At 37.6% G+C, this 26,251-nt stretch overlaps 1 protein-coding gene across 1 annotated transcript; it reads right to left on the reverse strand.

Annotated features, from left to right (window-relative positions):
* Nucleotides 1-1,999: 1,999 nt before the first annotated feature.
* Serpinb12 (serpin family B member 12) lies at nt 2,000-25,694 on the reverse strand. The gene is made up of 9 exons (XM_003474050.2): nt 25,588-25,694; nt 21,808-21,863; nt 15,865-16,048; nt 13,253-13,384; nt 12,406-12,546; nt 10,670-10,787; nt 6,030-6,172; nt 4,925-5,092; nt 2,000-3,262 (listed from the first exon to the last, which is right to left on the reverse strand). The coding sequence occupies exons 3-9, from the start codon at nt 16,030-16,032 to the stop codon at nt 2,858-2,860; spliced, it is 1,275 nt and encodes a 424-aa protein (XP_003474098.2). The 5' UTR covers nt 16,033-16,048; nt 21,808-21,863; nt 25,588-25,694; the 3' UTR covers nt 2,000-2,857.
* Between the last annotated feature and the right edge of the window lie 557 nt (nt 25,695-26,251).

Raw genomic sequence — 26,251 nt, forward strand, 5'->3', positions numbered from 1 at the left:
TTCCTCAGCTATTGCTCAAGTTGGAATCTCTGTCGGCTGGATGAGTGATTTTTAAAATACTATTTGCGCAAAAGAAGCAAATAGCAATTAGGGTGAAGCAACATGTTCTGGTTTGCCCCAGCTCAATGGAAAAACTGAGGAAGAGTCGGAGAGAAAGATCTGCTCTAGATGACGAATAAACTTATAAAGAGGATTTGAGTATAAATACAGTAAATAGAACATTGGATTTGTAAACTAGTCAGCACTTAGAGGGGCTACTGGGTTCTATACTGGGTTCTCTTACCAGAATACCTATAGTCATAAAGGAAGCAATTGTTTTTGAATCTATATTACCTGATTTGTTCTATTTGTCAACATTGTTGGATGAAGGAAGACTTGGACTGATAAATAGAAAGGCTTATTCTTCTGATGCTTTAGTTGGTTTCTAGCAGCTAGAGTGGTCTGCTACCATAAATGTCCTTCCAACCGTGGCTTCCGTGTTGTAGCTCCAGTCTTACTGATTCAATACAAGGGAAATGTCAAGAATTCCTTTTTGCCTCAAAATGCCTCACACTACCATAAAAAATTGTTTTATTCAATAGATGAGCTGTGATCATGGAAAGGCTACACAAAAAATGCAGAATTTTATCTTTCAAAGCACAGAGGGCAAGAAGCCAGAATCAAGTCAGGTAAAATTAATCCACTTATTCCTGCAAAACCTGCTCTTGACATGCTTAACCAGTCCAGTGGTAGCTGAGATGAGGACAGTCACATTCCCAATTTGGAAAACTGAACCACAGACTAGAAATTCATGCTGAGTAAAAGAAGTGACTGGTTTCTTGATTTGAGACATGTGAGAGGTCATTCCAGAATTATTAGCTTAAGCAGAGATCATAACCTCATGTTGCTCTATCAGAGAACCAAGCTGGAGACCCAAGCAGTCTGATCACTCAGGAGTTTGGTTTGTAGAAGCCCAGAGTTTAATGAAGGCAACACCATTCCAGAAAAGGATTTCCATATGCATTGGGACCCAGGACTGCTCTCACCACGTGACCAGGCATACAGCCTCTGGCAGAACAAATGGGCCCATGTTGCCAAAGAGCAGGGAAAGAGGAATGGAGTCCCAGGCGCCCACCGCAGTGGCAGCATCCCTCTTTCCTTTCCACCTCAGCATACTCATACGAGGCATTCAGGGGTAACCAGCTACAGGTAAAAATTCTCTAATGAAGGGGTTAAGTAAAAGAGGGAAATGCTGGAGTATCTTAGAGGGTTCAATGTGGAGAACAAAGTTTTTAAAATCTACTTTCCACTGGTGCAAATTTACAATGTAAATATCATTCTCTTGTTCCAACTATGTAAGAAACTGCATGGGGAATATCGGTTAAGGAATTCACACACCATTGGCTATCATCTAAATATAGTCCTGAACCCCACCTTCTCTCAATGAAAAGCCCTCAGAGACATCTTGCATCGAATGGAAGGTGTAAGGGGAATAACAGCATCTCTTGCCAGTGATGACCTTATTATAGGTGCCCGAAGTAGAGCTGAGTCTCCCAAACACATGTGAAACATTTTCTCCTGCCACTAGGGTTAAAGTGGTTTCTACATGAAGTGTCTTGTTGCCAATTGGCCTAAGGATCTTTTGCTTAATTCAGAAATCATGAATTGGCAAAGCACATCTCTGCTATTAGTCCTGATGTCACCAAGAGACACCAGGTAATTCTGGCCACCAGCAGCTGACATACCCAGCAGCTGATCACTGCTACTTCCAATTGTCCCCATCTGGTGCCAATTTTTGCTGAATGTCCAGAGGTCAGCTCTTCTGAGTACTAATCTCTGCTACTGATCTTCACTGGCTGCTGGTCTCCAGGGCTCTTCATTGCTAGTGGCCCCCAGCATTTGTTGCTGTTTTTTTTTAACCAACCACTCTGTCCACAATGCTCAGGTTAAGAATCCCAAACAGATATAAAACTCTTGGAACCCACACTACCACACACTGAGAATGAAATCAAGAGCAGGCTTATAGGACCATGAAAGCAACTCTTTATTATAAGAGGGTCTATGCTGCAGTACAGGAGGATAAGTACGCTGGAAGGAGTCCTCCTAGACTAAACAGAGACGTGTGTAGGGAGTGATACTTATATAACAAGTATAGACCTGTGCTAGGTCCAACTACAGACCGGTGATCAGTGCAGTGCTCCAAGGCACCCTCAGGTGTTAGGCAGAAATCCAGTGAGCGAGGAGGGCTAAAACCAGACTCCCCTTGAAGGCTAGCTGTGGGGAAAGGAGAGTAATGACAGGCCTAAATCTCTCATTCCTGATTTGAGCCATGCGACAGTGAAGCCACCCTCCCTTCAGTACTGTCTAAAGTGGCAGGAGTTGGGAAGAGGGTGTCATCCTGATGGGTGAGCTGCACTCACAATGGAGTGGAGAGGAGCTTATAGATAGTCAGGTAGTTAGGGAAGACACCATTAGAGAGCCAGAGACGACACCAGAGCAAGCTGTCCCAGTCCATTAGGGGAGGAAGTGGGAGAAGGACACCACAGCCCCTAGTCAAGTCACACCCCTTCCATTACATGCAGGAAAAATAGAGAGCCAGGTGCCTCTCAAGTGTTTCAATCTAATGATTTGCACTGTTAGTATTCCTTCATAGGAGGAAGGTAACTGAAAGTTTAGGGTAGTAAAGGATAGGGAGGAAGCAAGATCCCTTCATAACTAACAAAGAGATGAAAATCAACCTCGAGGCTCAGAGAAAGATCAAGAAGGAAAAGAGCACACAGCTGGTAATAAAATACAGTTCCCTTTAGATAGAAGCAGAAACTCAAGCGCTCATGCTATGCCAGGGGAGGACTATATTGCCATTTTCTTTGTGCCCCCTTCAAGGAGAGCAGACCCTGCCGTAGAAAAGAATGGCTCGGGTTTTGTTGTGTTGGATGAAAAAGAGAAAAGGGCGGTTGGCGTTAAACTGCACCGAAAGTGGTGCAGACTTCTCCGCGACAACAGTGCCACTGGCCGCAGCCGCCTGGGAGCCAGCTTCATCCACCTCCACAAAGGTCTTGTGAATAGTTTTGGACAAGTGCAGAGTAGGACTTGCTGAGATTCCAGTAAGATCAGCCTTCGTTTCATCAAAGATGTCAGTCATACCCATGTTTTGTAGAACAAAATTGAGATCATAGCTGTCCTCTAGAGTGAGCTGGGGGAAGGAGATGGCTACTGTTTCTTCTGACAGGTTTTCTAAACTGCTCCAGGTCGTTATTTTTTCATAGCTTATTTTCTTTTCAAGCTACAAAAGAAAGAAAATAATAATAGGTAACTTAAAAAGCCTTCAGAAAATGCCACAATTACTTCAAATTGCCTGAGTCCCTTTCAGCTACATACAATCTTCAACGTCTTTTTCTAAACCTCAAAAAACTTCATTTTTAAGTATTCCAAGAAAATCTGTTTCCTTTCGATAAGTTAAGGGACATAAACATGAGTGCACGCATATCACTGTAGTATGATGTTTTCAGGACTTCTAGGAAAATACCCAAAAGGAGAATAGCTGGATCAAATAGGACACTCAAACCTAGTTTTTTGAGGAATATCCACACTGATTTCCGTAGTGGTTGTACCAGTCTACAGTCTCACCAACCCAAATGCCCACCAACTGTGGAACTGATAAAAAAAAAAAAAAAAGATGTATTTTTACACAGTGGAGTACTACCCAGCTATAAAGAAAGATAAACTCAAGGCTGTTACAGGTAAATGGATACCACTTGAGACCATACTCATAATAGAAATAAATTAGACTTGCATATGTAAACATCATATAATCTTTCCATTGTAAAAAAATTGAAGGAGTAAATAAGATTCAAAAAGTACAATAGATATTATGAAAGTGAGCAGAAAAGAAACTATTCAAAAGAAAAGAACTGGGATGGGGAAAAGATAAAAGAAAAAGAGAAAAGAATACATACATATGGGTGTGTATGATACATGTTTGTGTACATATATGATAGATGATCAAAAAGGATTGTGTTTGCTTTCATTAATCATTTTTTCATGCCTATATCTTGTAATCTGAACAACTACTTTAAAGATAACAATACACAAAATATTAACCATTGTTAATCTATTACATTGTTTTGAAGTTTTGTATTATTGTTTTTGTTCTCTTTTCATTTTAAAATAAGAAAATAAAAATTTCAAAAAAGAAGTTTCAGGTCAATTTGGGGTTCAGTGTGCTTTGACAGGCTCATGTTCAAAAACTAGAAAAGTTTGGTGGAGGTGACTTATGGCCAGTCCTAATACTTTGAAGTTAAATTTCATCTTTGATGGAAAAGAGATAATACAATTAGGCTCTAAAAGAATTCAAAAAAAAATACTGTGTGTCAAGTATTTAAAATAGTGCTGGCACACAGTAAATTTGGAATAATGGTTGTTGCTATTATTGCTATTACTATGCTGGTATTTCTCTCTCACTGTCTCTCAGTCTCTGTCTTTCTACCTGCTAGGATAATCAGTAACAAAGTCATCCCTGCCTTCATTAATTCCTGCCTTACTGTATCAATATCTCTACTTCTGTCAATATAGAATGTGACTAAATAGTCTTTCACCACACTATAGCAAAATAGTCTGAGAAGCAAGCTAGAAGTCAGCATCTTTAAGTAAATGGAACAGCTGTTTAAATCACAACAATTCTCAAATTACTTAACATCCATATGACTTCAACCAGAAAAATTACTACAGGGGGTCATCGACTTAAAGATAAAAATCATATGCCACTATTTTGGCATGTGTTATTTAGTCTCAAACAGATAAAGAAATATAAAATGAAATTCATAATTTTATATAGTCAGGAGTATCTCTGACAGCTGGGATATCACTTTCACCAGATGTAGATGACAGTGTTGCTCGCCACAATCTCTGATTAAACTCAGGTGCAGACATGGAAAAGCAGACTGACCTCCTGCAGGGCCTTCAGGTTGTCTTCAGAGGGAGATGGCAGCAGAACAAACATGCTGAGCTTCCCTGTGGTGTATGTCATTTCAAGGATCTGTGCCTGCAGCTCCTCGATGAAGCCAATTCTAAACAGGCCCGACTGATTCATCATCTTCACACTCTTCTGTTCATTCTGCAGTAGACAAGGTAGGAGGTGACAGGCAGCCCTGGAAAGCTTACAAACTCCTGTGGCCCTAATTTTCCTGAGAATAAGCTCACAAGGGTCTGCCCCAGAACCAGTGGTGCAGCCTAAAAGAGTCCTCTGTCCATGAAGCAACCAGCCCTTACTTAACCTTATGATTTTATCTTCTGATGTTTTCAATCAGTTATTCAACCCCTAAGACTTCTCATCGGTAGACTCTCTCTCACCTGTCTCTCATAGTGTCATCAGCCAAAGCAAGATCTGCAAACTCTCTGTCTTCAATGCCTTCTACACCCCAACCCCACTGACCTCAGCCCTGGTCACTTAGATCTGAGCTATCCCTCCACAGTACCCATGGGAACCAGATTAAATGCTAATTGTCTACACATTAATTAACATCATCTCCTCCATGGGCTCCCTGCAGGAGAAAAGACACCACTCTGGGCACCTTAAACTTCACAATAACTTTCATTAATCTACCAATGAGTACATTTGATCCTTGAGAGAAAATCTTGTCCCCAGTAACAAAGTTAACCAGCTAGCTTTGACTTGGATTCAATACCTACCCTTTCCTTTTATTCTAAGTCTAGTGGCTCTGGACTGGGTTTTGGGGGTCAAATTCTGATATGGACCTCAATTACTCTGCCATATTTGTCTTCAAATCCTAAGCAGAAATGACATCCATTTCATAATGTCATTTTTGAGGGGCAAAATGGAATGATGAAAGAGAAACAGTCAGTACAGTACCTAACACAAAAATGTTCAATGACCTTCAGGTACTGATTTTTTTTAAACATAAAATGTTCTTATTAAAATTGCAAGCTACAACTTGGAGAAATAAGCTTTAGGCATGTTTACATATTACAAATCATTGTTAGTGGAAAAGATCAGTGGGAGACCTAGCAAACCATGGGCTCTGATATAGTACCTCACTTAGAAAAAAAGGTGCATCAACTGTATTTTCACAATCAAACTGCTTTTCCCATTTAGCCTTGAAGTAAACAGCATTCACCAGCACCAGCGTGGTCGCATTACTAATGGCATCCTTGCTGAACAGTTCCTTGATTTTACCTAAAGACAAAGTGCCAGAGAAAGTATCAAAATGTTCATGCAAAAACATTTTTCAAAGCACCTTAACACCTCCAAGGTTGTAGAGTGCTTTGTTTAAAAATAAACTCAAGAAAACAGAACAACTCATAACAAACAGCCCACTTTGTAAGTGGGCTGGAAGTTAACATAAGGATGAGAGAGATAGTGTGAGAAACTCCTTCACGCACCCTAATGGAAAATCCAACTAACAGTACTATAATTCAGAGAATCTCTGATTCTTTATACCACTGTGGTTGGAGTTTGTTATCAGATGCCTAATACCCCAGTTCAGCTTTCAAATTATATACCAACCACCTAACTATAGTGTCCTGGATAAAATGACAATAGTATAAATTTTGTCTCAAGCACTTCTGACATATAAACAAAAACAGATATAATTAATGCACCATGACATTAAACCTACTTTATAAGGACTTTCATATGCTTTCTTTCATTCTGCCCCATGTAAACCATTACAAGTAGGTGTTCTTAATGGAATTGCATACCATAAGCAATGAGAGCTAGTTGCCAAACAGTCTAAAAGCAGCAAGACTGGCTAAGATCAGTTCTGGGGCTCCTTCTTTCATATACTGGCCCAGCTTTGGGGTGCTCTTAGATAGTATATAGCATTAATAATGATTCAAAAGTCCCACACCATTAGGCAATAGTCTATCTCAGGGTACGCCCTTTTCTACCTCAAAATATCAAATCACCAGTTACATGAACACAGGCTGAAGTCTTAAGAAAACAAGATCCTTTATCTCAAAAAAAATCTGTACTTAATCCCATAATAATATACTGTGTTGAAAACCATGTATACTTAAAATACTTTGGGAGAGATAGTGCACAAAGGAGACACTAGATAATTATCCGTCAGTCAGGATTTCTTCAGTGAACTACTTTCCTCTTGACCATTGATGGGAACCTCAAAGGAATGGAAATTTTGTGGCATGTGGATAAAGAAAGAACAAATAGGTTAGGAATATAAATACTTTCCCTAAGGAAAGATGAGGAGTAAATTGACACTAAGTTAGAGTGAGATGGGTAAGAGACGAGAAGGAGAAAAGCTCTAAGAAAAGAGAATTTTATAAGATACAGAAGACAAATGAAAATAGATAAACTATAGTTTCCAGCCTGTAGGTTCCAACAAACGCCTAGGTCTTACCCTTATTCTGCAAACAATGCACTACCTTTCTCTCAGGAACCCCACACTTTTAGATGCACATAAACATTTTTGGACACTCTGGCAATCAAAAAATGGGTCCAACAGCTTAACTTGGACCTTGGGCTGCTAACTCTGAGACCTGGGGTAAACATTTATCTGGTTAACCTATGTATGTCCTGGTGGAAAGTAATATTCTCTACATCAATATGAAGCAATGAGGGAACTCATATCTCCTTCTTTTCTTAGGACTTCCAACAAGACCACAGACCATTTCCTCCATGAACCATGGACTGCAAGTGGTTTGACATGGGGACAGTAAAAGGTAAGTCTTGGGGGAAACGGGGCAGATGGGTAAGGCCACTATGAACAAACAAAATATAGAGAGACTAGGGATATAGCTGAGTGGCACAGCAGGTACCTGGCAAACAAACACAAGGTTGTGAGTTTGATTCTCAGTACAAAAAATAAAATAAAAGTAAGAAATAAATACTTAGAGAGGTTGAGTTCTCTCATTGGATGGCTATCTGAGTTTAGAAGCAAATTCAAGGTGAAAAGATTAATCTATTTTTTTTGAACGGGGAATCGAACTCACGACTTTGCACTTGCAAGGCAGGAACTTATGCTGCTGAGCTAAATCCCCAACCGATTAATCTATTTTTTTAAAGTTCTTTTTTTTTTTTAATTTTTTGAGACCAAGTTTTGCTCTGTAATACAAGCTGATGTTGAACTCATTAGCCCAGTTTGTAGCACAGATTCCTGGCTTTCCCACTCAAGTTCTGGGATTACAGGTGTGCACTACCATATCCAAAAGTATTTTTAATTGATGTCTAAAAATTATACATTTATATCATATACAACATGATATTATGAAATGTATACACTGTAGGATAACTAAATGAAATTAATTCACATAAGCACTATGAGAATGCTAATATTTAAATAGCAATAATTATAATAAATAATTCAAACTATAGGCTATAAACCATGTTTTATCATTCCAAGAAATTGATTTTAAAAAGTAAAATGTAGGTCATAAATAGAACAGCTTTTAGAAAATCTTTACTTTGTTGAAAATGTTCATTAAAATATTTGACACATTATAATGAGGCATAAATGCACAACACAAAGAGAATTTATTTGGGCATATAAACTCTGCTTTGCATTTTAAAGAAATAAGCTGTTCAGATCAGAGCGTTATGAGTCATTCTTGATGATTCTAACTCTCATTAAATAACATATCACCCATCCAAGTGATTGATAAAAATTTTTCTAGAAGAATCTAGAAGAATCTCTCCAACTCCTCCTCTTCATACCCTCCCCTACCACCAGCTTCCCCAGCCAGCAGTTCTTCAGTCCTGTTCTTCCACCATGGTGCCCTGACTCCATCTGCATCTACAGCCACTTCTGTGTATCTCAAATCTGTTCTCCACTCCACACTCAGACTCATCTTGTAAAAACAAAACTTCCCTTTGTTCTTAATTCGTCATATAAAATAACACTGAAAATTTTAACGCATGAGTAGATCCTTACTAAGGAAATGTAAATTTAGATACTAATTGACCCACACATGCCATCCAAAAGCAGCTCTGTGTTAAAAGCATTAGCAACCTTCAAATCAAAAATGAGAGTTTATAGGAGGAAAACTTCAGACCATGAGACCATGGGTTTCATCTGCTAAACATTACCATTTCAGAGAGTCATGGAATTGTACGGAAGGAAGAAACCTCCCGCTGTCATTTTACACAGTTACTGAGAATCAGGGTGCTCATCGGCCTCAAGGCCATTTCACTAATTTATCTGAATACAGGCTCATCTACTTAAATTGTGTTTCATTTTAATGTAAACATATTTTTGTTAATTTTATTGGTATATTTTAGATATACATAATGGTCAATTCATCATAAAGGATTTGTACCTGTTAGTAATATATTTCTTTTGTTTCTTTTTCCCCCAATTCCTAACCCTTCCTTCAACCCCTTTTCCTCTCTTTATTAACACTTTGTTTTCATTTTTTCCTTCTATTTTCTTTCTTTTACTATTCCCTTCCTTGATTTTCTCCTTCCCATTCCCCTTAACCCCTTCTCATTTGAACATTTTCTATTTTCCAATATCTACTATACATTTTAATCCTTAATTTCCCTTTCAGTTTCTTTCACAAGAGAAATAATGTAATATTTAAACCCATGTGCACAATTTATTTCACTTAGGTGTACGTTCTCAATGTGCATCATTTACCTAGCGTTACCTAATGTTTATCTTTATTTATGGCAGACTAGTATTCCATCGAATGAAAAACAGTCCACATCTTTTCTCCATTCATCTGCTGATGGGCATTTGGGTTATTTTCAAATTTGTTATTAAATTATGCTTCTATAAACATGGGTACACATATTTTTGCTGTGGTATTGTGCTTTTAATTCTTTCAGGAAGATACCAAGTAGAAATCTGTGCGGAGATTTCTCAAAAAACTACAACTACAGGGTCCATTTGACTAAGTTGTTACAAACATCTTAAGAATAAAGAACTTACTCTGCCAAGTTAAATACAAGCAAGATATAGGTATGTCATGAAGAACAATATTATTCTAAAGCAGCATAATTTGTACGCCTTTGTAATAGCCATAAAGCTGAATTACATGAAAAATAGATTATCAGGAAGATAGTTAGAGGGCTGGGGGCAGCTGAAGATGAGTGCCCAGTGGTGGATTCTTCCTGCTCAGGGCAGCCAGGAGGGAATGTTTTATGAACAAGGTTTCAGGTAAGCAAGTTGGGGCCAAGTGATATTTAAATATGACTTAGAAGAAATGACCATGTTAAGAACCCCACATTCTTATAGACTGATCTCACTTCCATCTAGAGGATTCCACTCTGCTAGAGTTGAGCAGGAATTAAAATATTATAGAATTATTCTATATGTTGAACTTACATGTTCTTTCTCAGGAAATGCCCATGCATGGAGTGAAATATTGTTAAGAATGAAGATTTTACTATTTCCATGTTTTTCTAAATAACTGGAATTATTTGAAATCTTAATTTTTAATAGCCCTTTAAAATTAATGACAATGTTAGCAGCATGTTGCCTGCACTATGCTTGACTGAAAAGCATTTTACCTTTCTTTATGTAGGGAAAAAAAGCAATAATAAGAAACCGAATAGCTAACCATTTTAAGTATTTGATGGTATTCAAGAACTTTGGAAACTTTCCATACATGTGAATATCTGGCCTCAAAAGGTTAGCCGTCTGAACAGCTGGGGGATGACTGACTTTTTAAAATGGAAAGAAATAACAGCTACAATGTGTTTGGTCTTTCTTACCTTGGCATTGACATTCAACCCAGAAGTTAATCATCTGTCTAGACTTTTCGGTGTTTTTCTGGAAATCAACACTTTCAACCGTCGTATGGTAGAACTGAAGGACACCATCTAAGTAACTCTGTTCAGTTGGCATAAATGGAAAATAGTACAACAAAAAGTCATATGAAGATGGTGACAGTTAAGAAGTGAGGCAGTCACGAGATGCCTAGTGAGAAGAGGTGACTCGTCACCTAGCATTGCAGAAACAGAACTGTCATCTGCTATTTATCTCAGTCTTAATTAGCCAGAAATCATTCTGCTGCTGTAGTGACAACAGGACATGGCTGTTCATTTAGCAGTAGTCGATGGTTACAGTGGCATAGCCCTCCCTACCAGTACTCTCATTATTTGAACAATCCACTCCTAGAGACATCACAAGATAAGTGTCAAGTAACTTGAAGGACTGAGCTCTAACAGTCACCTATTTTGAGAATTAGGCCCCTGCTTAATACTTTCAGAGCTGCTGTCTATGGCGATGAAAGATTTCATAAGTAGACTGTGTGACTGTTGCACAATAATGTGCATATAATTAATACCACTGAACTGTATATTTGAAATGCTAACATTTTTGTGTTATGTGAATTTTAGCATTTTTTAAATTATGTAATATATGAAACCATTGATTTGTATATTTTAGTGAATACAAGTCAATTTGTATGCAATTTGTATTATATTATATAAGCACTTATATCTCAAAAAAATTTTCTTTTTTTATTTTTTAATTTTACTTAAAGAGGAAAAAAGCAAAGCACAAAAAGGGTAAAAATAATACAGAATTTCAAAAAACACTAAGAAATCACTAGCTGATAAATTACATATTGTCATTTTAGAAATAGTTGTTCAAGTCACAAAATTAAAGCATAAAAAGTGGACATTCAAATGAGAGTGCAAACTGTTCTGTACAACGATCCAACAAAACTTAGTAATATGGTTATCTATCTTACACACTTAAACATACATGCAGTTATATCCTTTAAAGCACTTTCTTTCCCTTTTCAAAAATATTTTCTTAAAAGCTTCATTCCTATTGCAAGAGAATACACTTACTTTAATCAAAGTTAGCTGTGTCCCTCCTCTGACCAGCCCAGCTCTATCAGATGTGGTACATATTTGACACTAGTCTCATCCTTTGTGTTTAGAGCTTGATAGGTGGTTCCTTCTGGAGACCAAGCTGAGGCACACCTTACCCCAGATGAAAACTCTTGGCCTCAGAGATAAGATCTGTGGCATCTGACACTCATGCAGTCTCCTACCACACCACTCCCTTTCTGAAAGGAGCACGGTTCTCCTGGGGGCTGCCTGATTGTGTTAATATTAAAGGTGGTGAGTAGAGAAGTGCCTTGACAGCAGCCCACGGGCAGAGGAGCTACAAACTGCATCTAGCAGGCACCTTGACTGGGAAAGAAGTCAGGAGAATGCAATTACCAAACCTGATCATGTTCCAGAGGCAGCTACTCATGAGACCTATTGTTCACCTGCTCTGTTCCACTTACAGTGAATCCCATAAACTCATGCTGAAAACCAAGTGGAAGGAAACACTGGTAGAGGACCAAAGGATGCATGTCACAGACACCTCACCAGTCCATAGCACTCCATCTTGTCAAAGATGTGTGCTAGGTGGCAAGTGATAATCCAGCTACTCCTGTTTAAGAGGTGGGCTCTGTTGTACCTTCAGTCACCAGCCATGCACAACTCACCTGACAAATTGGGAATTCCTGCTCACTGTAAAGCCGGTTGGCCATACTCAGGGTGTAGTAATCTTTGATCCCATCTAATCTGGATAGAAGCTTCCCGAAGTAACAGCTAAGCAGCTCACTCTCATCACTTGAGGATTCAGGCTGATCAAAGAACAAGATATGACCTTAACTCTGACAATCAAAAGAGTTAATTATCACTAAATGATGAGTAATTTTACAAAAACAGGTAGAGCTGCTTAGTGAGATGTCAGATCTCTGTGTTGGCTGGCATGAAGAGAGGAATAGAGGATGATAAGTGGTCCTGTTGGCTGATAATAGTTTCCACAGCAGCATCAAGATCATCCAAGAAAAACACATCAGGGACTCAGCAATGCACGTGCTGTCTTAAAGCAAATCATTTCTCCACACTCTACTCAAAACTAAGATCGGGGCAGCCTGGAGAATATCTTTCCTGCCCATTGTCCCACTCTAAAGGTTGTATGATTAGATTAGAACAGCTTTCAGCACAAATTAGAACCACAGAAATGGAGGGAGTCAGAATTCTTCAGTGACCAAGTGCCTTACTGCCTGCATCTCTAAGTGGGCTCCACTCCAGGGACCTGGGGCCTGCAGGATCAAGGCAGTAATGAGGTACAATCCAAGTTTATCACGAGTTAGAGACCAGGGCAGTCAAGGGAAAAACCCACAGCTAAGGACAGATAAAAAGTATAATTAGGAAAGAATCATAGGTCATATAAGATTATTCCTATTCACAGCTACCAAGACCTAATGTTTTGGGATGTACAAATACAGTGCAAACCGATGAGCAGATTTTAAAGATGGGCAAGAGTTTAGGGCTATGGCTCACCTGGACATCCGAAGATCCTGTTGCTTTTTTCGGCCCTTCTGGAGAGTTATCAAGAGGCACTTGTTTATTACTTTTTAGACAAGGGTCAGGTTCTTTGCTTTCATTTTGGGAAAATTCACTGAAGTGTAGCACCTGTATAACAATGGGGCAGTGTTTCAGATAATGTGACCAAGGGGAAGTCTGAATAGCTTCAAAAATATTTCTGCGATGTGATTAAGACCATGATCACATAATCAATGTGATCAATTTTAAAGAAATGGATGCTTGCTTCTTTAGATTATGGAGTAAAATAGGAAGTACCAGAATGCTATTCCTCTCACAGGATCTGCACTTAAAAATGAATATAAACTGGGTGTGATGGAGCATGCCTGTAATCCTAGCACTCCAGGAATCTGAGGAAGAAGGGTCACAAGATAGTGCAAAAGCCCTGGATTCAACTGTAGGTACACAAAAGACCAGGTGAAAGAAAGACAGAAAGATAGAAGTGAGGGAAGGAAGAAGGGGAAAGAGGGAGGGAAACAGTGTACCAAATGGAAAGAAAATAAACGTATTCACAAGCTACAGGTAGCTGCTGAGCACTTTACAAATGACCTGTCCAAACTGATTGGAAGTCAAGTGTCAAAGCCACACTAAAGATAGTATGAAAAAAATAGATTCATTAACATTTTATATTAACTACATTTTATTACATTTTTTATCTTGACTGCATGTTGACAAAACATTTCCAAGTATTTGGGTAAAAATGTATTGCAAACCATTCTTGTTTGTTTCTTATCTTTTTTAATGCAAGTACCAAAAAAAGACTTTATTATATATACGATTCAAATTATATTTGTGAGGGATAGAACTGTTCTAGAATTTCCAAACAATCAAGGGGTAAAAGTGCCAAAAGAAAAGTGGCCCAGAGCCTGGCTTGAGGCACATCTGGCCCCAGTTATGGGCAAGGGATCCCGAGTGCCAGGAGAAAAAAAAACATCAGCTAGATTTAAAAATGCAAATTGCATTGTGCAGCTATGTTTTGCAAATGAATCAACAAAATAATACATCAAGTCTAAGTAGATAAAGCAGGATGACCCCAAACACATTCTGTCTTGGTCCATAGGTTTTACTTCTCCATATTCTTAGATAGTAGCCTTAAACCTAAGCCTTGTGCTGTGTGATAGATTCAAGAATATATAAGGCCAACCTCAAGAGCTTTTAATTTACTTAAGGAGTTGTTCTTGTCACCTTCATTAATTCATTTTACATTATTTATTGGGTATCTACAGTACAGCTGTAGATGCTGGGGCAAAGATTCCTGTCCACTAGATTAGACTCTAGTAGATGAGGCATACAAGCAGCAACACATAGTAATTAATCACGTCTTGCAGTGTGTTAAATGATGGGGGAATATAACTAGGATCTTTCATGAGATTGGGAGTATGGACTTGGCATTAAATTGAGAAGTGAGAGGAGTCCTCTTAGAGGAGGTAAACACTTATCAATGCCTTGAAGGAGAAAAAAACTAAGATATAAGTTGTCCAAGGAAAGAGTCACAAGGCCAAGGAAACTGGAACAGAGACTTCAGGGCAGGAATGGGTGACTTGCCCAAGGAAGCCCAGAGACCAGTGTGGCAGGCAAGGAAAGAAGCAGAAAAGACAGGTGATAGAGTCACAGCGTTGGTCTGAGATTCAGAACCTCTGAGCCAGTGGGCCATTCTAAGGATGCAGGCTTCTATTATGAACCAAACGAGTAGTCTGGGTTTTTAAGCAACTATGCAACAGGATCAGCTTTGGATTTTAAAACACCTCAGGTTGCCAGGTAGAGAAAAGATGGTCAGTAGGGAAGGAGGCTGAAAGGAGCCATTTGGGAGAGATGATGTGGTTCAGACCCTAGGAAGATGGGGAGAAGGACATGGGCCTTGAGTATGTTTGTAAAGAAAAATAGTACTTTCTGAGAGATGTGACTTGGAACGAAAGAGAGAGATTGGAAGGAGAATGCCAAGAACTCTAGCTACTGGATAAATATCTAATGCTCAGTAACAAAATACATGGAAAGAAAACACATAATTATTAAAAACTACTATCAATATTTGCAACAATAATGAGAAAAAAGGGCCAAGGAGTTAGCTCAGTGGTGTAAGTGCCTGCTTGGCAAATGCAAGGTTGTGAGTTTCATTCCTGAAGAAGAAGAAGAAGAAGAAGAAGAAGAAGAAGAAGAAGAAGAAGAAGAAGAAAGTAGAAGAAGAAGAAGAAGAAGAAGAAGAAGAAGAAGAAGAAGAAGAAGAAGAAGAAGAAGAAGAAGAAGAAGAAGAAGAAGAAGAAGCAGAAGAAGAAGAAGAAGAAGAAGAAGAAGAAGAAGAAGAAGAAGAAGAAGAAGAAGAAGAAGAAGAAGAAGAAGAAGAAGAAAGTGACAGACTTGCAGACAGTGATGGAGACAAAGAAAAAGATTGAGGAAAGCTGAAAAATGTTCATAAGGAGTGGGAAATTTGAGTGAAACTTGAAGAATGACAGGACTGCAGAGAAAGCCAGCAAACCCAGGGTACAGAAAGCAGTGCAATTGACTTCAGCAGGATTAGCATCAGACTGAGCACACAGGGCTCTGCCCTCAGGAACACCTGTATGACTACGTACCTCATCGATCTGTTGTGCAGTGTTATTTCTAGCCCCCAGGCGAAGCATGCCAAAGGCCGCTGAGAGGCTCAGTGGACAGAAAAAAATATTCTTACCATAGTCATCTTTGCTTATCTCTTGGAAAAAATCAAAGCAAAATTTGTTGTTTCCTACAACAAGAGACTCCATTGTAAAACTCAGATGTCTAAAACCAAAAGAGAGACAGAAAACAGTGATTGGGAAAAAAATAGGCAAATAAACAATTCTTAATTTTAATAGCCACAGTACAATCATACACAATTATTAACTATGTTATTAAAAATTGGAAGAATAATATCATCAGGTATAAAACATTGGTGTTAATATTGGTATTGATACAAATGGGGATCTATTTTTGTTTAGTGGTATGAATTAGTTTCTTAGAGCTGCCACACAAATTACCACAAAACAAGTGGCTTAAAAATAAGAGTTCATGGCCACCATTCCGCAGACAGCAAAATCAAGGTGTCAGTAGAGCTGATGCATTCTAGAGACTCTCAGAAAAAAATCTTTTCTGTGCATCTGTCCCCATTTTGAATGGTTGCCAACTATCTTCAGCATTTCGTGGTTTATAGACAGCTCTGCACCCCATCTTCACAAGCCCTGCTCCCTCTATCTCCTGTATGGTGTATGTATCCAAATTTCTCCCTCTTTATAAACATGTCATTGAACCAGATGGATTTTATGAGCATCTTCCCTAAACCGAAATGATCTCATTTAACTTTGTCTGTGATGACCTTATTCACATTTGCAGAGGTCAAGGCTTAAACAGATCTTCTGGGGAGAAAACAGCTCTGCTCACTTCACGGTGGGACTACTTTTATTCAAGTAGAATAGTTACAGGCTACCATTCCCATAATCAGCTTAACAGCCAAGAAAATACGTTCTCTCTTCCTTCTCCTCCTCCACAGATTATACCTAATCCAAAATCTATTTTTCTCCTCCTAGATGTTCTGTGAGTACAGATATGCCCAACAAATTGTCATGTATCATATGACAGCACAACCTACAGAGTTTGGGGCACTTTAGTTGGTCATTAATGTTTTTCAAGACTTAATAGATCTTGAAAGATATTGGAACAATAGGGGTCTTTGGATGATCTTTGACAGTATAGAACCACAGGTAATGCAGAACCAAACTAAGTGACTTCCCTAAAAACAAATTCCTTGTTCCCACCTCCAATTTACTCTAGAAGCCCCAAGAAAATCTTAAGCAGAGCTCACTGTGCCCCTGGGGTGAAATCTCTTTTTTGGTCTCTTTTATCATAAATATTTTGTATATCCAAGATGAAAATGTAAGTCCCCTTATTTGCATTTTTATTATCAGTTATATGCCACATAGTAAGCATGAAATAATAGTCGTATCAAATTGAATGGTGTGTTGGCTTTAATATTTTTTTTTTAGTTTAGTATAAATTCTGTAGCCTACTAACACTAATTCACAAAATTAAAAAACTTTTCTTAGAAAATTAGGCCTGAACCACACTAAATATTTTACATAAAATAGGTTTGATCCTACAATTCTGCAAGGTAGATGTTACTGCTTCCCTTTCACAGAGACCAAACTGAATAATGGAATCGCACATCTACTTGCCAAATATTTTAATACTGTATCAACTATTTCTACTACCATGTACAGTATATCCCTTTTTAAGAAACAATCTATTTTTATCCTTGCAATTTTTCTGCCAAATTTATGCCTGATTTGTGTTTTTATTTTGTGCCTGTCAAACTAAATTTTAGGTATAAAACTCCTTTTAAAACCAATTTAAAGCTTTAGTTGCATAGCTGAAGTTGGTATTTGATCAAAATCTGCAGCATCCAAGCAGGAGAAGGCAAGGACTTTGTGGTTATTTGCTCACTACTAGAGACAGACAGTATGGGAGGAAAATCGGGGTTTGGATGGAAAGATGAACAACGCCAACCAGGTCCTTTAAGCATTCCAGGTTAACTTCAGCCATGCTCTTTTCTGTAAATGCATGTCCGACCACAGAGTGGAAGAGTGTATCTTTCTGCATAAACATGTGCAGAATTGAACAATCAAAAGAATCTCACCTGCTTTACGAAGGACGTGGCCACTCATGCAGGCCCACTCCCTTTTCAACATTAAAAAAAAATACCAACAACAATAAAAGTCTGAGGCCTGACAAAGCAACTTTTACACAATCACACATCTGAGCAAGAAAGAAACAGGACTCTCTCCACGCCCATGTCTGCTTGCTCATGGAAATCCTACTTTTTGCACTCATTTCTAACTCTGGCTAAATCTTACACCAACCTAATGATTCAACAAACAACATATCACCATTAAATATAAAATTCATATCACCATTAAATATAAAAGGATGAACTGAATGACACGCAACTTCTGCCTTTGAAAAATCCATGACCTAACAAAATAGATAAAGGTTTAAAGCTGGCAGAACTAATCTCCAGTTTTAGAAGTCAGGAAGAGGTTCTAGCCATAGAAATGTAGGGAAGCAGAACCCCAGACATATCCTAATGAATCCACATCATAACACACCCTCTCTTCGAAAACACTTATCCAGTCTCGCTTGATACTTTCCAAAGCAATTCTCCCTCACATGTGTCTTTACTGGTGCTGCCATGGCTGCTTCAATGCTCCAAAAGAATGTAAAACATTTACCTTTTATAGTCACTTTGACTTTGGGGAAGAACCAGAGATTGCATGGTGCCAGAGCCAGTGACTAAAATAAGTGAGGATGACACTTGCTCGCAAGATTCATGAAAAATGACATCTAGATCTGCTACATAGATCTGCATACCTCAGTCATCATTACTTTCAAACAGATTTGAAACTATCCTTTAAAATAGTAAGATCTCCCAAATACAGATAGCTCAAGGAAATAGGAGTAACTTCACTCACAACTACCTAAGCATAATAGTTATGCTGTACCCAGCATTTGATGAATATTGTCTCTGAATCTCAAAAAGTCCTGTAAATTGGGATTTTCCACACAGCCACTAAGACACAAAGCGGATGAGAAAATCAGTCAATTCAGTATGATTTCAAAACAACTCTCTTTCCTCTTACATTATGCTGCCCTCTGACTAGAGGACTCCGTGCCTGAAAACCCATGCCCTGAGTGACCCGTCAGCCAGCTCTGATCCACGACTGTCACCCCAACAGGTACATGTCTAGTCCTCCTACCAAGGCTACAGGTTGTATGAAATCTATACAGATGTATCATAGTTAAGGGTTGAGATTTCAAGACTGCAATCTTGATATTGGGTCTGTGTTGCATAATTCCATTCTTACTGTCTCCAATATCACCTCCTACTAACCATAGCTATTTATTTAGGGAGATGACAATGGTAGTTTTTATTCAGGAAAAAAAGGTAACAGCTTAATCTTATGGCTAAACAAATATTATACTTTTGTCTATGACAGTTTTCAGGTAAGTGATTGACTAACCTCTAATGGATTACAAGAAGTTGGATTTTCAAATTTTGATTTATTGCACAGAGGGGAGAATAACAGTGAGGTGTTTGCTCTCACAGTATAGGTAAGTTGTTTGCCTTATTTTTCCATGTGTTTCAGACTTGCAGTTGTGGTATGGATGTGTATATCATGTTCACTTATCTGCATCATAGGTGTTTGTCCTCACTGGTATTGTCTTTGTATTTGATTTTGGGTTTTTTTGTTTTTGTTTTTGCTGTCTTTGCAATTAGATTTGTATATCCAAAATTTACAAACCAGTATGTTATGGTGGGAATTTTGTAAGCTTCACATTTTTGCTATTAGGAATAATTCTAGAATGGATGCCTTCATAAACAGATATTATCTTATTTTACATTATTTCACTAGGATATCTTTTTCCATGGGCTAGACCTATTCTAGGGCAAATAGTATAAAATTTTTTAACTTTCATACTATCAAACCAAGGATATAGATGAAACAGCACATTGTAATTTAACTGTCTTCAGACAAGGCCATTGTCATTCTTAATAATTTAATTATTTTAAATAATGATTTAAGTAAAAGAATATTCTGTTGATACTTCCTAAGTCTTGGACATTTGGCCATGTATTCTTTTCCATTTTTAGATTCTTTCCATTGATTGTCTCTTTGTACCCACATATCCGTTATCTCATCAAAATTTATTGACTTACTATTATAAATTTTTCATTCTTCATACACATTAGATGTTTTTCACAATTGCCTAAAAATATTTCCCTGACTGCTATAACCTTCATTTTATTTTCTGTTGTTAAAGAATTATATTGCTCTTATTCAACTAAAATTGTAAATATTTCGATGCTATCTTCTATCTTCACAACTTTGAAAGCCACATGAGCTTTGTTATTGTTTCTGTTTTTGTGGTACTGAGAACTGAACCCAAAGGTGCTGTGCTTTGGGAGATATCCTCAGCCCCTTTTTTATCATTTTTACTTTGAGGCAGGGTCTCGCACTAAGCAACCCAGACTGGACTCAAATTTGTGGTTCTCCTACCTCAACCTTGAGAGCAGTTGTGCCTAGAGGTCTGTACTTCTACTGCGCCTGACAAATATTGTTAGTTTGGGAAGTAAGTTCCTGCTATCAGTTATTCTTAACATTTTCAATGTGTATTTCATCAGTTTGCTATTGCTTGTTTGCTATTTTGCATTGCTAGAGATTGAATCTGAACTGGGCTTTGCTCCTGCTGGGCAAGCACTCTCCCAGTGAGCCACACCCCGGCGCTTTTTGACAGCTTTTCAGATTCTAACGCACAATCTGTTTTGCTTGTTTTCTTTCTGTCTGACTTTATTACTCTTGTGACACTGTCTTTGACCTCCTCTGCCTTCTCACCCAAAGCATTAACCACTATACTGTATGTATAACATTTTGCTGTTATGTTTCCCGTATGACACTGTAAGGTATTTGGTTTTCATATTTCTGTCTTTACTTCCAAAATAAATTTTTTGAGAGTAGGTTCAGTATCTTTTCATTTTTGTACCCATTAACCATAAAACACCATGGAAGCGTTCAGTAATTACTTAGGGATTTACTTGCTGTCATTTGCCCCCGTTTTCGTTGTAGATAATTAATGTCTGAAATATTGGATGATATTGTTCAGACATTGTATATTCTGCAGGTAGCTGTCATCAAGAGACGTTACATAGTAGAATTAGTATTTAATTATTTACTTTGTTAGAAATAGTTCACTTGCTTAAATGTGGTCCTTCCTAGCAAAATTAAAGGTTTAGACTAGATAGATGTTCTCATGGCCCAAAATATTCTGAATGAAATATTCTCTTTCTCTTTTTTATACAAAAGAAAGAAAGAACTATACTACAAAAGAATATTCTAGGTCTTAATAATTTCTATAATTTCCACAAAGCTACTTACAACCTAAGAATTAGATTCCAACTTTACAGGTAGAAAATACTTACTTGGAAAAAATGTTTAAGACAAATCATAACAAAGTAAACAGTAGACACTAGCTACAGAACAAAGAAATGCTTGCAAAAGATGCAAAAAAAAGTGTTTTCTAATTTATGGCACAAAAGAGGCATCTAAATGCACTCCATTCAAGGCATAGACATCCTAAATCATTTGTCATTTTATGTTTCAGAAATAACTCACCCAAAGATAAAATACAATCTCAAATATATGACAGTAAACAAAAAATTCAGCATTCAACTCTCGTAGAAAATCAGTCAGATGCATCAAACATCTGACCAGGTGTTTTAGGGGTAAGGGAGATGACAGACACCACATACATCTTCTAGTGAGTATTTTCACATCTGTAGAAAACCTACAGCATCAGAAAACAAACCATTCTCTTTTTAAAGGAATTTGACTTAATAGAAATAACATATCCTTACGTTTCAACCATATCTCCTGTGGGGTCCTATAAGTTAAAAGAATCCTTCAATACAGTGTTTATCATTTAAAAATATACCAGGCAATGCAAGCATTTACCTTCTTGCCTTCAGAGGTGCTGCTGACTGCTGGCCAGGAAAATTTCAATCCACACCCTGTCAGGAATGGAAATATAATCAACCGTGCCCCTCCCACTGTGGCACTTTTCCAAGTGCCTTTTTGGAATCTAGGAGAAAATGGTCACCGATTTATTAAATGGAAAAGAAAAGTATGGCAAGTACTTTTAAAAACAAATTTGCATGCTTCATCTTTTCAACTGAATTATATATTTTGCTTTGTATGTTTATATGTTTGATGCTTTTACCAATTGTGTCTTTTTTATAGAACACTCAATATAATAATTAACTCATGTATTTCCCCCCAAGTTCCTATTCTGCATAAAAGAAAACCAGAAATCTGTTTCACTTCACATACTTATTTCCATGGACAGTCTCTGATATTAGAACTGTTATTCTAAACATAATTTTAACACATCATGCAGGACTTTAAAACATGTTTTAAGTTCCTTTCAAAGTTATTTTCTTTCTTTTTCCTTGCAGCAGTGCTTGAGTTGGGGATGGAATTATCTGATTTTTAACAAGAATAACTAAATACCAGTCACAGTACAGAAATTATCAAAGTATGCTGATGGAGAGAAAGGAACTTTCTAGAACAGAATAAATTTAGTAGGAGCCAAAGAACTGATGATCTGTGAGCCACTATCTCTAGGGTACCGATTCAGCCTCCTGCGCTCCTGCCTGCTTACCTATTTATTTTCAAAGGTTTTTAGGAACCGAGATGTCCCTATGTTTTCTTGTGAGACTCTGAAAAAGCTTTCATGGCATGTAGACCAAAAAGCACGCAAATGTTTTAAATCTGAGCCTAAGACTGTTCTGATGTTACTTGGATTTCCAGTACTCTGGAGCCTTGTTAATGACTGTGAACCTGGGTTTGGCTGAGAAGGCTTTAACACCCAAAAGAATCTGGGGTAGAGTCAGAACTTAGAAATTTACATAACACATGGGCAAAATGCAAAGTCCTCTCTCACTTGGTTCCCTTGTTTGCTATCTCCAGGTTCCTTTTCTAAACTGTTGTCAGAGAATACTAACATTATCTGAACAGCAGCCCTGCAAACAGGAGTATATTAGACGCAGGAAAACTCAAAAGAAAGGTTTTTTAAAAGGATATTGTCTTTATGAAGAATATAAAGTACATATGCAGGTACCGCATAAATGAAACAAGTAAAAGCCATTTTTAAAAAGATTCAAAGCAATGGAAGTTGGTGGCTAAATGCTGAAAGATTGTCTCAAACTTCAGTAATAAACAAAAAAAATAACCTCCAACATGCTGTTAATTTTCTTTATCTACCATCACTAGAAAATGATTGTGCACTTCCTCTAAGTGCTCTCACAAAATTCTATAAACCTGCTTAGTTTTTGGTTATGATTTCCAAAAGATCGGTATATTCTAGCATGTGAGTCAGTTAATACTTGCGAACTACTTAAATCAGTTGCTTCTCATCACAGCCTTTTTAAAAGAATATTATTTACAATTAAAATAGGACAACCTGTTTTGCCTGGGCTTTTTGATTTGTGATTGTGATGTTTGTTATTAATTGCTGTTGATATACACATTGCATTGGACTTCTTGGTATCTGAGCAGATTGAAAACATATAATTATCTTTAATCTAAGACAGGATCTGTTTATCCTTTCAAGTAAGCCAACTAATACTTGACAACAGATGACTGTGCCCTGTAAGCCTAAAAATGTGGTGTGGTGTGATTGCTCAATCGGTGATGATGAAATTGTCCACCAAATGTAACTACATATTAAGAAAACTTAATAGATCCCTGAAGAGGGCATGAGAACGTATTGAGCACTGACTACGTACATGCTGAGCAACTTTGGCACTTTGCACATGTGATCTCATTTGAGTGACTGAAGTCAGTCTCTCTAATGTCAGTGATTTCAAGCATCAGAGAATTACACTAGCATATGAAGGAATTTGGAGGTCAGCTAGCCTGACTTCTTCAAGGAAAACTAAAATAAATTTTTCTTTGTCAAGAGGCCATAAAATTAGCATCTATTTGTCAAGTGTAGGATTGGATAATTCCTCCTGGGTATGTTACAGTTGATAAGAATGTATGAGCTACTCATGTAACCTTTTCATAACTAGTATGGAATTAAAACTTCAAGGATGGACTAAATGATTCATCAATCAAAATCTTTGCCAATTTTTGCTGTAAAATGGTAAGATTAAAATTCTCTCTGGTAAAGGCAATATTTTTGAATTATTATGAGGATCTTTTGTATTTATCCCAATCCTGAGGAGTCAAAATGTTAGGATACTCTTTTGGGATTGAACTCATGGCCTTGTGCGTGCTAGGCAAGCATCTTACCACTGAGCTACAGTGCACTTTCTATCTAACTAAAATGTATCTTTTATCAGAAGCTCATGGTTTACATGACATCATAATTTTATTCTACAAATTTAAAAGCATGATACCATATAAAAGTCAAAAACAGGGGGAAATGTTATAACAACAAATAGTATAATGATTAAAACACAACAAATTTGTTTTAAAACTTAGTTGTCCTAAAGCTATCATTTGCCTTTATCATAAGAGCTCTCCATTCCTTCCAATTCAAACTAAATCTTCCAAAATTGGAAATAATGTCACCTTCTCACCCCAATATGACAGAAACATGGTGACAAACAGCAATGAGAGGGCAGAGAAGACAGGACAGAAAGAGGAGGACGTGAGTACATGAGGATCCGGATCCGGTCTGAATCTTACTAGACTGTAACTTTGGGCAAATATCCCTTGAACCTCAACAGCTTCACCTATTAAAAACTAGCAATAATAATATAGTTTTCTATGCTCTGTATTATATAGCTGTTCCTGTCATTAAAATAATTACATAGAATTAGTACCGCATAAACTTTTACTTCCTAGCCAAGTCTTTATGACATATATTTCCAAAACTGTAAATCAGAGCTTCATACTTCGCAAACTTCAGCCCTTAGGCCAAATTCACCCCATTGCCTATTTTTGTAAATAAAGTTTTATTGGAAAGAAACTTAACCATTCACTTACTGTCTGTGGCTGCAGACTAGCTGTGGGTAAAATATCATGTGTACTTCAAAGTCAAAAATTATTTATTGATCCTTTCTTGAAAAATTTGCTGATCCCTAATTTAAATGATCGAACATCATAATTTTTAAAGCCTATAAAGTTGTTATATCCTAAAACATATCATTTGCTTGCACAGAACAAATCTGTGATATACTGATAAGGACTATAGTTTATTTTAATTAAAATGATGTTTTGGCTTGATCTTAACCTCCGGCAATTCTAAGCCTCATTAAAGCTACAATAAAGTAATAACTCAGACTTTAAAACAGTAAACAAGTATCAAGTGCCTACTGTGTGCCAAATGCTGAGTGTACAATGATAAAAGTATCGCTGTCTCTCTGCTCATTCTATATAGTGCAATAGCAGTTTATAAACCAAACTGTATCACTTGCATTCAGACATAGTAAACACATACTGAAGAGCTAATATGTAGCTGCCCCTTTTGTACCTATTAACTCATTGACTCCTTCTGATAAGTCAGGGGAAAATATTACTCTCCCAATATGGCTGATAAGAAACATGGAACTCAAAAAGTTACTCTCGGTCCTGATGTGAGAAAATAGAAAGATTGACAACCTGAGCACCTCTGTGGCTCCTTGATCCCAAGAATAAAGATGAGCAACATACACAGCCTCAGTACCAGGACAGGTAGCCTCCAACAGCATCACTCCCACCACAGCTCATCCACCGCTCAGCACATACCCGACTGTCAATGAAGATGCTCCCCAGCTAAGGTCTGTGCCCTGATGGAGTCAATTCAGTATCACACAGAGGAGGGAAGAGTCACGTCCTCAGCCTGTGGAAACTGGTAAGGAGAGGTATTGAGCAAGCACTTCTGTGACTTTTAAATAATGATCATGAATCAGAATCTTTTCAAGCCATTATACCACCTGCTTATTTCCAGAACGCCATAGATCAGGGACTAGTGCCTTTTTACATAGCAGCTTAAAAGGCCTGAGCTTTATGTTTCTGTTCTTTCCTCCATAAAAAACTTATGGAGCACTTTGAGCACTGTGCTACACTGAGTTTATAATTTATAAGTAGAATCCACACAATCCAAGAATAATATGTTTTATAACCTGTCCCAATGCACCACTACCAGTGACTAAAGAGGGACAAAACAGGGCAGTTTGGAGCCAAAGGTAATTTACACTGTTCAGATGCCTGTATTTTCTAACTCCTTTCATCAGTGCTTCCATCCTAGTCAATCGTATCTGTTCAAAACAATTTCTGACACATCCTCACTAGATAATATTGTTCCTCTGGCACCTCAAACAGAACCTAACAAACAAAAACCTCTTCCCTCTTCTTTTCCCTGACTTCATCTCTCATCTCTATCTTTCTCAGTCCCCCCACCCATCCCTCT

The sequence above is a fragment of the Cavia porcellus genome, unplaced genomic scaffold, assembly GCF_034190915.1.
Source record: "Cavia porcellus strain 051 isolate PalLab524CR breed Dunkin Hartley unplaced genomic scaffold, mCavPor4.1 scaffold_20, whole genome shotgun sequence".
NCBI lineage: Eukaryota > Metazoa > Chordata > Mammalia > Rodentia > Caviidae > Cavia > Cavia porcellus.